This window comes from Capsicum annuum, chromosome 1 (genome assembly GCF_002878395.1).
Source record: "Capsicum annuum cultivar UCD-10X-F1 chromosome 1, UCD10Xv1.1, whole genome shotgun sequence".
Lineage (NCBI taxonomy): Eukaryota > Viridiplantae > Streptophyta > Magnoliopsida > Solanales > Solanaceae > Capsicum > Capsicum annuum.
The window spans coordinates 201,350,295-201,362,859 of record NC_061111.1 but is presented as its reverse complement, the minus strand read 5'-3'; the positions used below and the strand labels follow the sequence as shown (position 1 = coordinate 201,362,859).

The window sequence follows — 12,565 nt, the reverse complement described above, 5'->3', positions numbered from 1 at the left end:
ATATCTGCTTTTAGCAGCCATAGGAAATTTAGTAGTAGGATGTCCAAGATTGACACAAATATAGCATAAGTCTTGAAGATTATCAGCTTCTTTACAAAAATCCAAGCCTGCTTTTTTATTATGATTTCTTTTACCAAACTGATGAACAATTCTTGAAGAATTTGTCCATTTGTTTGACTTTTCTAGATCCAATTTTAACTTGCTATCTCTTGACTCATCTTATCCATTTTTTTAGTCGAGTCATAGCATTCTTGTTTGTACTTAGTTAACTCAAGTTCAGCATTTTCTTATTCTTTACTTATGGCCTTTTTCCCATGGTCAATGAGAGTCAATTTAAGGATTTCAGACTTAATATCATTATTTGAGGACTCAAGCAGTGTAATTTATTCCTTGAGAGTGTAATTTTCTTCGTCAATATTTTGCTTGCAAAGTTTCAAGTCAATGAAATTAAATTTAAGACTTGCAAGACTGTTGAACAATTCATCCCTATCAGAAGTTAATTCTTGGAAATTTTCAATTAAATCACTCATCAAGGAAACAAGCTTAGTTTTAGAAAAAATTTAGAAAAAAGATGCAGTTTTTCTTTTAGTTCAAGTAAACTTACCTCAGAAGCATCATCTTCTTCCTCAATGTCTGAGTCTCCAAAAGCCATAAATGTTGTCTCATCAACTCCATCATCATCATTATCAGAGTCAGATCCCCATACAGCTATCATGGCATATTCTTCCTTTTCCTTCCTCCTGGCCTTTTGTTCTTTTTCAACTCTTTCCTCCCTCCATTATATTTCTCAGAGAGGACATTCTTTGATCTGATGATCAGTCTTTACACACTTGTAACATCCGTTTGGATTGTCATTGGAACGCTTCTTGCTACCTGTTCCCTTCTTCTTCTTAAAAAACTTGCTGAAGTTTTTTGTTATGAAGGTAATTTGTTCCTTATCTAGTTCAATCTCTTCATCACTATCAGAAGCCTTCAAGGCCAAGATTTTTTCAGAAGCCTTCTGTTCCTTAATGACATCAACTTCCATTTCATAGGTTCTTAAATTCTCTACAAGTTCATCCAAAGTCATACCTGTGAGATCCTTATTTGCTTTCCTGATTGCAGTGACTTTAACATTCCATTTTGACTTTGGTATCACCCCCTGAACCTTCTCTACTTGTTCTTCTTCAGTGATGACTTTTCCCAAGTAGGTTAACTCATTTGTTAGAGTAGTAAGTCTTGGCATCATATCATGCAAGGATTCATTTTCCTTCATCTTAAACACTTCATATTCAGTAAAAAGGAGAGATCCTGAATTTCCTTACCTGAGAGGTACCTTCATGGGCATTTACTAAGGCATCCCATATTTGCTTAGCAGTGGTACAGGTAGATATTATATTGTATTCATCAGGTCCTATACCACAGACTAGGATATTCTTTGCCTTAGCATTTTTCTTTAAAGCGAAAAGATCATCAGTAGCAAACTCACTCCTTATTTTCTTGACTTGCACACCATTTTTTGTCTTCATAGGGATAGTAGGACCTTCAGTAATCCTATCCCATAATTCATAGTCTTCTCCTTGAATAAACATCTCCATCCTGGCTTTCCACTAGATGAAATGAGTACCATCAAAGAGTGGGGGTCTAGTAGTGGATTAACCTTCACTGTGACCAGTAGGAGGTGCGGAATTCATCATAATGATCTGATCTTTGGTGCAAACCTTATTTAAGATAACCAGCGCTCTGATACCACTGGTTAGATTATGATCCCTACTGATTGCCTATCTGTGCAACAAGTAAGTATACGTGGTTCACAGAAGTAAAAACTAAACACAGTAATTTTTACGTAGAAAACACCTGGCTCAAAAAGGTGTAAAAAACCACGACTTGTACCTCTACAGGATTTAACCCCAATCTTCACTATAACTTTGAGCCTCAACAATCAACACAATTACAGGACTTCTTGTAAACAAGGAATTAAAACTTCTAACTCATATTACTACAAAAACATAAATCTTCCTAAGATAAGTGTTAGTTTGATTACCTTATAGCTCATGTGTAGCATGGCCACTCACATGAACTTGAATAGGAAGGCTTGGATTCTCTATCAAGTTATCCAATTCCTTGCAAAGAGAGCTTTCTGTCCCTTCTATTCTTCCTTCCACTTGGTCCATTATTTTTTCCATTCTCTCCATTTGACTAATAAGGTCATGTTTCATACCTATTATGGAAGCCATCAAATCGTTCATGATCACCTTTTCTAATGTCATAGTTCCTAACAAAAGAAATTCTAAAACAAAAACACAAAAAGCAACAAACTAGTTAATGTTAGAAAAGAAAACATCCTCACAAGCGCTCAAGCTCTCACATTTTGAAATGCCTCTCAATTGACCTCACAAGTGTTGGTAACTTGTTTATACTCCAAGGAGATTAATTGGTACCAATTGGGGCTCAAGGTCGGAATAGATTCTCTTTTGAAACAACTCAAAGAAAATACGTACGGACTTGAACCAAGAAACTACAACGAATTTTAAAAAGATAAAAACACACAAAGAAACGTAGACACGAATAAACGGATCCAAACACTAATTTACAACCTAGTAGATAATTACTAGTTTGTTAAATAGCAATAGAATCAACAAAATGCAACTAAGAAATAAAGATTAGAAACTAAGAAATCAAAATTTTGAGCCTAAATTTGTCATGTGAACAGTAAAACATGATGTGGCAGCCACGTATTGGTTGCGGTCTTAACAAATTTTATTTTCCAAAATTATAAGTCTAGAACAATTTGTGATTTGAAATTGGTGGTAATTGATTTAGGAGGGAAACAAGTCTTGAAATCGTATTGTCAAATTCAAAAGTGGAAGACTTGACTTTTCTGTACCATCCCCTTAAAACAAGGAAAGTTGTTGGGAAGTTATTGATTAGCTGATGGATGATGGTAAGTCTTTCAAGGCTAACAAGCTTTCACCTTTTTCTCTTCAACTTTATAGATCTACTATTCACTTTATTTTAACAAGTCTTGAAAGGGATGAAGAACATTAAGAACAACTTCAACGATCATCAAGAACACAACAATCCCAACAACCAATTCCAACAACAAAAGGCCAACAAATCACGGCCAAGTCCATCAAAATGACAACACAATTAGCTAAAGCTTTAAGTTCACAACAACACTTCAACAAATGCAAGCTCAAATTTAGATCTTGACTCAAGAATGTTAGTGATGAAGAAAACTAACAATTGAAACACGAAGACAAACAAAGTGACTCCTAGATCTAATGTTCGAGTCTCGGCCAAACACAACAAGAACACAACAACTTTCTGCCAAGATCCAAACTCAAGAACACTATTTTTTTTTTTGTATTTTTAAGCAAGCTAGCCCAAGATTGATCTTGTGGGAACAAAATCAAGCCATGCTTTGATACCAAATGATACAATATCGACAGGAAATACACTAACACACACCAAAATAAACCATTATTTGAAGAACCGAGGACCCCTTTTGGTGACCCCTCTCCGATTTACTACAAAATAACAATACAAGCACGATAACAACAAGATTTCAAGGTGTTCAACACCTATAATCAGTGATCCATAAACTAAGATTACAACACAATAACAAGAACAAAAATGACACAACAAGGTCTCGGGTTTGGACACCTAAAATCGAGAATGAACACAACAATAATAAGATAGAATGATAGATAACTTGACACATAATGCACAAACACTATGAACCAAAGTGTATATTGAGCACTAATACCCAAGAATTCATACAAATAACATCAAGTTCTTACGGTGACCTCAAGGGAACAAAATCCACAAGCAACCAACGTTTCAAAATAAACAACCAACACAAGTGATTCAACACTTGTCACAAGTGATATCCACACTTGTATGAACACTCTCAAAGAGCTCTCAAAATATCATCTAAGTTCTTGGAAAATGACCTAATATGTTCTATTTATAGCCTAGGTTACAACTTATGACAAAATTATTAAAATGCCCTTAATGAGCCATGGCAAAGGGGTGGCCTTAGAGTGTGCATATTGGATGGCTTTGGAGTGTTGGGACTTGTTCTCTACACTTCAAAGCTTGTTCCATTGGTTGGGAAAGCACTCGAGATCGAGTATTTACGTATTGGTCCACAATCACGATCATACTTGTATTAACTTCTGACAGAAAGAAGCTCCACCTCCTCAATTGGGATAAAATCACCTCAACAAAAGCCAAAGGAGGTCTGGGACTTAAAAAAAGTGAGCTTAGAAAACTGCAGCCCATGCAGGCCTTTTTTGAAGAATGTACCACAACACTCAATCCCTCTGGGCAAAAATCATCTATAATAAATACTGCACTCAGTACCAAACTAAGCCCAAAAAGAGGATATGCTCAAGAACTTGGAAATGCATCAAAGAGGGTTAGAATGTATGCCTCCCCAAACAGAGATGGATCATCTATAAAGGGAATAGAGAAACCATGACTCCATTAGGAAAAGTATCGAGGGACCTCTGCATAAGGGGGAAGACAAGCTCACTGTGAGCCAAATCTTTAAAAGGGGAACCTAGAATCTTGATCTCCTCTCCTTTGTCCTCCCTCAACACCTCCAAATCACCATAACGAGTAGCTACTTCCCACCTCAGGAAAACCTAGATGATAAACTCATCTGGGATACCACTTTCGATGGAAAGTTCTCCATCTCCAGTGCCTATAAGACTTTTGAGGAAAGAGTTAATCTCTATGAGGCAAACCATAATAGCGACTTCTCTTGAGTTTGGAAATCCAAATGTTCCAATAAGATTAAGATTTTTCTTTGGCTCATGCTCCACCAGAGACTTCCTACTGCGAGTTACCTCAACCACTTAAGCATGTCTATCTCCCCCTACTACAAGCATTGCCCCAACACAAAAGAATACATCACTCATATCTTCTTCCAATGTCCTAAGGCAGTAACTTTTTGGAACATTATGGCCACCCTCAATAACTCAATTACTAGGTTTGACTCAAGCTCCCTAAACACCTCTAACTGGACCACCACTTGGAAAGTAATTAGTGCAAAACCTTTTAATCAATGGTTAAATTGACATCCATCCTCCCCTTCTGCATGTGGAACATCTGGTTAAGTAGAAACGAAAATCTTTTCAACCAGAAAGTAAATCCCATCTCCACCCAAAAAACTATTGCTCTTGCGACTGAATTCATCACGATCGGGGGAGAGCCTAACCATAATAGTAGTTTTCAACCACAGTTTACCTCAAATGGATCCCACCTATCCAAGGTACTTATAAACTCAACGCTGACGCCAGTGTCAAAACCCAACCATGAAGGGGTAAAATCAGTGGAGTCTTTAGAGATGATAAGGGAGATTGGATTCTAGGCTTCACTAAGGTTTTTCCCCATGTTAATGTTCATCAAGCTGAACTGCTTGCCATTCTAGAAGGCCTTAGGATTGCCCTAGACAAACACCTGACCCCGCTAGAAATAAACTCTGACTCTTTTGCTGCAATTAACATGATCCTCTCTAACCATCTTGGTTATTCTAACATCATCTCGGAGTGCAGGTACTTACTGCAGAAGTTGGGGACCCCAATACTCAGGCACACATGTAGGGAACAAAATAGCGTTGCAGATGTGTTAGCAGGAAGTAACAACATTGAGGATGCCTCTTCTGATCGGTTGCAAATTTTACCATAACCACCACTGTATGCAATTCCTGATCTTGTAGCAGACAAAGAAGGAAATGCTTTCCCTAGAGGACTGCAACCGCTAATGTATTAAATTTTGTTAACACATCCCCTATCCCTTCAAACTCTACCGGAGGGTTCCATGATGTTTTGCAAACCACCTGTATTAACATTACTTAAGTTCTAAATATTATGCATCCTCTTAACCAAAAAAAAAAAAAGAATAGATTGCTTTTATTTCTCTAAACGAAAACGTGTACATAATTGGAAGTCTTTTCTCGTATATATGATTAAAAAAAAAATTAGACATATATATAGTGCCTAGAAATTGAATATATAGTATAAAATTATAAGTAAAATTTTAAAGGCACATAAATGCCAATTATATGAAAATTCAAGTACCACAAATTAAACCTGAATAATATATACAAGAGAAAGACATATCAGGCACACTAGGCATTTATTTTCCATGTGCAGCTGAAATTGCATTTGCTATATTAAGGAACTCTGGGTAGCATCATCATAAATGACCCTTCACTCTTATAAGTAGCCTACCAAGCAAACACCTAATCGAATTGATTTATATCGAAGGAAATAATATAATAAAATATAGGGATAAGGCATAGATACAAAACTTAAACTATAGATAAATTGTCAATTACACGATTTAAATTATATGAGATTTATATGATTACCCTCTTAAGCTTATTTTTAACGTACGTATTATTTATTCTTTTTACATTATCTGTCAAAGAAAATAAGTTAAAACGGAATATGTGCAAATATGCACTTATTCAAAACTTAAAATATAAGGTATTAAAGTCTTTTTATTCGATTCATTTACGTCAATTATCACTCTTTCACTGCCCTTTGATGTATTCAAAATATAAGTACTTTATTTGCATTTTGTAATTTTGTCTAAACAGTGAAAGGAGGATGAAAGTTTTGAGAGATAGATGAGGGTTCCATCGTTTGAATTTGAAAGAATCAAAAAAGACATAAGATCTCTTTTCTTTTTTTACTTTGAATAAGCATATATATGAACATATTGTATGTTTAACTTATTTTCTTACAGTTGATTAAGAAGTAAAGAGTGTAAATAATACCAAAAAGAAAAAAGTTGTTTAGAACTTTGGATGTGTACAATTTCATCTTAATTTGAAGATATTTCTATTTTATCCCTAATAGATGTGTTTCTTGTTCACACGTTTCATTGAGACTATCCCTACCAAGATGTTTATTTTACCTTTATAATGTATAATAAGATTACGTAATGTGAACAGGTACTTGCTGTCTGACCTTCACCGAAGGAAAGTAGGAAACAATTGTCTATTGTCTGTTTCAATTTCGAAAAGCAAATTATTTTAAACTCATTGTTTCATTATTATTACTTCCCCGTCTTAATCACTCACTCTTAAATTATTTGCTCTGAATGAAAAAATAATTATCTCAAATTATTTACTCCATTATTTTATGTTAAGTTTTCCCTTTACCAGATCGCCATGGAAATACATGGAGCAAAATACATAGAACTTAAACTGAGTTAAGAGAGAGAAAATGTGTGTTGAATACAAATCCAAAAATATCTCAATTGTCCCCCTTCTTCTAGAAGCTACCACATATATATATACATTGTATTAATGAAAATAGAAAAGAAATTCATAATGGGCCCCGGTCATGTTGTAAAGTGGACTTCATTTTTGGGCCTATGTCAACACCCCCCCTCAAGCTGGTGGGTGAAGAAACTCCCACCTTGCGCAAATAGGAAAGATGAGCGTGACCGAGAAGAGGCTTGGTCATTCTATCGGCAACCTGAGCAGCAAACGAGACGTGGTGAAGAGAAATAGCACCAGATAACAAGCAGTCGTGGACATAGTGACAATCGATCTCGATGTGCTTGGTACGCTCATGGAAAACTAGATTCTTGGAATAAGTAAAGCAGCTTGGCTGTCACAAAATATAGGCACAGGAGAAGAAATGGTTAGTCCCATGTCAGCAAATAAACGAGTTAACCAAATAACTTCAGCTACCACTTTGCGTAAAGCGCGGTATTCAGCCTCAGCTGAAGAAAGAGCAATAGTGGGTTGTTTCTTGTTCTTCCAAGAAACTGGGCAACCACCAAAGAAAATGTAATAACCAGTCACAGATCGGCGAGACAAAGGGCATGCAGCCCAGCCAGAATCAGCATATGCAGTAAGATCAACTGAAGAATGAGAGGGCAAAAAAATGCCCTGAGCAGGATCATGTAAAAGGTAATGAAGGACATGCAACCCAGCCATCATATGAGGAACACAAGGATGTTGTAGGAATTGACTAAGGTGCTGCACAGCAAAAGAAATGACAGGTCTGGTATGCTGAAGGAAATTTAACTTCCCAACCAAACGCCTGTAGATGAAAGGATCAGGCAGTGGATCACCCATGTCAGGGGTGAGTTTGACATAGGCATCCAAAGGAGCAATGATAGGAGTATAATGAGAGCAGTTAAACTCTTCCAACAAATCAGTAGCATACTTGTGCTGATTAATCAGGAAACCAGAATGGTGAGAAGTGACCTCTAAACCAAGGAAATAATGCACAGAACCCAAGTCTTTAACCTTGAAAGATTCATCAAGGAAAGATTTGAGGGCATTTAGCTCAGATAAGTCAGAGCCACCCAGCAAAATATCATCCACATAAACCACAAGAATCACCAAAGAGGAACCGGAAGACTTAGTAAACAAGGAGTAATCATTTTTACTTACAATGTAGCCTCAAGATAACAAAGCATCAGACAGTTTAGCAAACCACTGTCTGGAGGCTTGTTTAAGACCATAGAGGGATTTCCTGAGTTTGCAAACTAAGGGAGTGGAAGAGGAACCAAGAGATGTAATCTGAAGGCCAGGTGGGATCTTCATAAACACATCCTCATGAAGGTCCCCATTTAAAAAAGCATTATTAACGTCCAGCTGGAAAACAGTCCAACGGTTCTTAGCAGCAAGAGACAACAAGCATATAACAGTAGTTAATTTGACCATTGGAGAAAAAGTCTCATGATAATCCACACCTACCATCTGAGCATCACCCCTGATGACCAATCTAGTCTTGTATCGTTCAATAGTACCATCAGATCTCTGCTTAATCTTGTACACTCACTTACAAGGAATAGCCTTCTTATGAGGAGAAAAGGGAACAATATCCCAAGTATAATTTGACCAAGAGCCCTAAATTCCTGTTGCATAGCCTCTTGCCAGGCAGGATTAGAAGCAGCCTGCTGGTAAAATTGAGGCTCATGCAAGTGCAAATCAATACTAGAAATCTTGGAATTGACTTGAAGAGGAATTTTAACAGAAGAACAGATGTAACCCTGCAAATGATGAAGAGGATGAACAACTCTAGAACTCCGTCTGAGAGGTAAGGAGAGAGTGGTCTCAGGAACTGCTGGAGAGTCATTATGAACCACAGGAGGAGAAGAAAGAGAAGAGAAAGTGGTCTCAGGTACTATAGGAGGATCATCATGGACCACAGAAGGAGACTGTGTAGAGAGGACAAGAGGATCATCATACACAGGTGGAGAGTAAGAAAAGGGTTGGGAAACAGAGGATGAAGAAAAAGGGAAAATAAACTCATGAAACACAACATCCTTGGAGTAAAATATAAAAAGAGAAGAAAGATTGAGCAATTTATAACCCTTCTTACCACAAGGATAACCAAGTAAAACACAAGGGTCTCGTCTGAGAAAGGCCCTGCAATACACATGTTGATTCAATAAAAAGTGCAGTACATTTAAGCTGAATAAGAAGCTTGTGGATGGAAATGAGATTAAATTGGAAAGAGGGGACCAGTAGCACATCATGTAAGGTAATGTCAGACTTGAGTTGTAAAGACCCAGTAGACAAAACCTTAACTCTGTACCCATTTAGTAAGGAAATGAGAAGAGGGGTGGGTAGGGGAAGAAGATTAAAAAGGAAACGTTTGTGTGGTGTCATGTGGTTAGTAGCCCAGAATCAAGAATCCAAGGATTTGAGCTTAGTGAAGACACTGCACAAGCATGGAAAGCAGTAGCAGTAACAGCAGGGTGAGTAGACACACCTACAAAATGAGCATAACCAGAATCTATGGCAGCAGGGACTGCAGAGCCAGCAGACATAGGGGTCCCTGGATTCAGTTACTGAAGATGTAGATAATGTTGGTATTGATCTTTGGACAACTTGTAATCACCCTCAGTAAGAGAAAGAGAAGAGACTGTGGCATCAACTAGAGAAAAATCATTCTGCACACAGGCTAGAGCTTTCTTCCCTTTTGTAAATTTGAAGTCTGGGGGATGTCCATGTAATTTGTAACACTTATCAATAGTATGCCCTGACTTTTTACAGTACTTGCAAGAGAGTGAAGGCAATAGGATGGAGGTAGAGAACCTCTTAGCACCAGACAAATAAGGTCCTGAAGAAGGTAGGTATCCTCTCTTAGGATCAGAAGGAGAAGAGTAAAGGAAACCCCTCCTGTCATCACTGTGGACTCTCTGAGAAGGACCTCTCCCATGTAGACTAGTGAAAGTATTAAAGGAAGCTGAATCACTAGAAAAACTAGGAATGGGAGGAGTAGTTTCATTCTGTGTCTCAACATGTTATAACATGGAGTCTGAACTACTAAGTGAGGGGAGGGTAGGCATCATAAGCATATTGCTTCTGCATACAGAGTAATCATCATTGAGTCCACTCAGGAACTGGAACAATTTCTGTTGTTCAATAAATTTGCCTAATGCACCACAAGTACAAACTGGACCAACATAAGAGGAGTGTAATTCATCCCATAGACTACGCATTCGTGTGAAGTAAGAGGCTATACTGGAAGAACCTTAGACAGTGGAGTTAATTTCCTTCTGAATCTGAATATATTTGGTCCCATTTGATTGACCAAATTTTTCATTAATGTCAGCCCAGATCTCCTTCGCAGTGTCAAAACTCATGACACTGGTGGCCAACTCATGAGAAAAAGAATTAATGATCCAGGCAATAATCACGTTATTGCATCTCTCGCAGAAAGGAAAATATGGAGAATTAGGCAATGGGATTGGGATAGTACCAGTGACTAACCCCAATTTATTCTTAGCAGACAGAGCAGTGAGCATATTTTTTCTCCATATGATGAAACCAGAACCATCAAATGGTGGGGAAACAAGACGAGAACTAAGGTTATCAGAGGGATGCAAATGAAATGGGTGAGTTGAGGAAACGGTAAACTCCTCAAACCCGTCAATAGTAGTACTATTAGCAGTAGTGGACATGGCAGAGCTTTGTCGAAGAAAACAATTATAGATTGAGTAAGGTGAGATAAACACAATTTCAGTAAAAAATCAGCCAACGCACAACATTCGCAATAGAAAAAAATGTAAACAACAGAGATACCACCCTTCTTCGAAGCCTGAAGAAGTAAGGCATTCAATTTCGATTAAAAAAATAAAAAAAATTGCTGAAAATTGCTGAATGTCGTCGGGAAGATGAAAAGTCACCAAAAAAATCTCCGACGAAATCCTTCACGGGTAGTATCGGAAGATAGATCACGACGAGAGGATCTCAGAACTTGGCTCTGATACCATGCTAAGTTTCCCCTTTACCATATCGCCATGGAAATACATAGAGCAAAATACACAGAACTCAAATTGAGTTAAGAGAGAGAAAACGTGTGTTGAATACAAATCCAAAAATATCTTAATTGTCCCCCTTCTTCTAGAAGCTACCACATATATATATACATTGTATTAATGGAAATAGAAAAGAAATTCGTAATGGCCCGGGTCATGTTGTAAAGTGGACTTCATTTTTGGGCCTATGTCAGCATTTTAAAAACTAAGAATAAAATTAATTTTTATTTCGTTTTATCTTTAATATTAGTAATTATTTTTAAAAACTACAAACACATCAATAGAATAAAAATTTAATAAAAAAAAAATTATATCTCAAAATATAAAAAAAAAAACTTATTAATATCTTTTAAGATGAGTGTAAAAAAGAAAGACGGCAATGATTTGATACGGATGAGTACTTGCTAATCAATATTAGATTCATGAGAAATTTCACCAAAATTTATACATGATCATACAAATGTTACTTCCTTTTTTGTTTTTATTGTCTTTTGTTTCTTGTGATTTGCCCTGGAGGGGCATCATCCCTTCAACTTGAACATGTATAAAATCTTACACTAAATGTTTTGTCAAGAAAATCTGCTTAGTTATATAATTATATTCATATTTTCTTTTCTAAAGTTTTTAACAACTTGTCTTATACACAAAAGACAAAAATAGCTCATCTTTCTCATTAGCAAAAGCAGCTGATTATTAGAGTGTAAGCAACCTGAATTATTATAATACCTAAGTTAGTAATTAGTCCCTCTCCATCACAAAATAATTAGCAAAGTTCCAATTAGGCCTTAGGGATAAGGTTTTGACTTGAACTACCTAAACAATAATATTCTATTTCCTTATTTATGCATATTTAAAATGATGCTGTCGTTTCTAATCATTGTTATTACAAAAATCAAAAGCTCACTCGTGAGACCGACTTTCTATAAAGATAGTTCGATATGTATAAAAATAGTGCAAAATATGATGTATTAGTTCTGTTGAAATTTTATTTATATAATATTTAATTTGATGTATTAAAATAAACACACATTGTATAATTTCTAAAAAATATATATTTATTTATAAAATTACCCTCCTCAAGTATGATGAAAAAAATGTGAAAAAGGTTTTGAGGGGCAATTGTGTCTTTAATAACCATGCTAAATATACATTAGAACCTATTACATTATTTATATACACACCTCAATATCAAATAGAATGTGTATACATTTTTGAAAAATGTATCATATAAGGTACTATTGATACACAAAGATAATGCATGTATTACTTTTTCTTATCA

The 12,565-nt window shown here is 36.3% G+C and overlaps 1 protein-coding gene across 1 annotated transcript; it reads right to left on the bottom strand.

Moving 5' to 3' along the window:
* Positions 1-7,582: 7,582 nt before the first annotated feature.
* On the bottom strand, positions 7,583-10,467 carry LOC124898714. Its single transcript, XM_047412579.1, has 6 exons — positions 10,339-10,467; positions 9,864-10,254; positions 9,683-9,773; positions 8,767-9,388; positions 8,524-8,611; positions 7,583-8,415 (listed from the first exon to the last, which is right to left on the bottom strand). The coding sequence occupies exons 1-6, from the start codon at positions 10,465-10,467 to the stop codon at positions 7,583-7,585; spliced, it is 2,154 nt and encodes a 717-aa protein (XP_047268535.1).
* Positions 10,468-12,565: the final 2,098 nt, after the last annotated feature.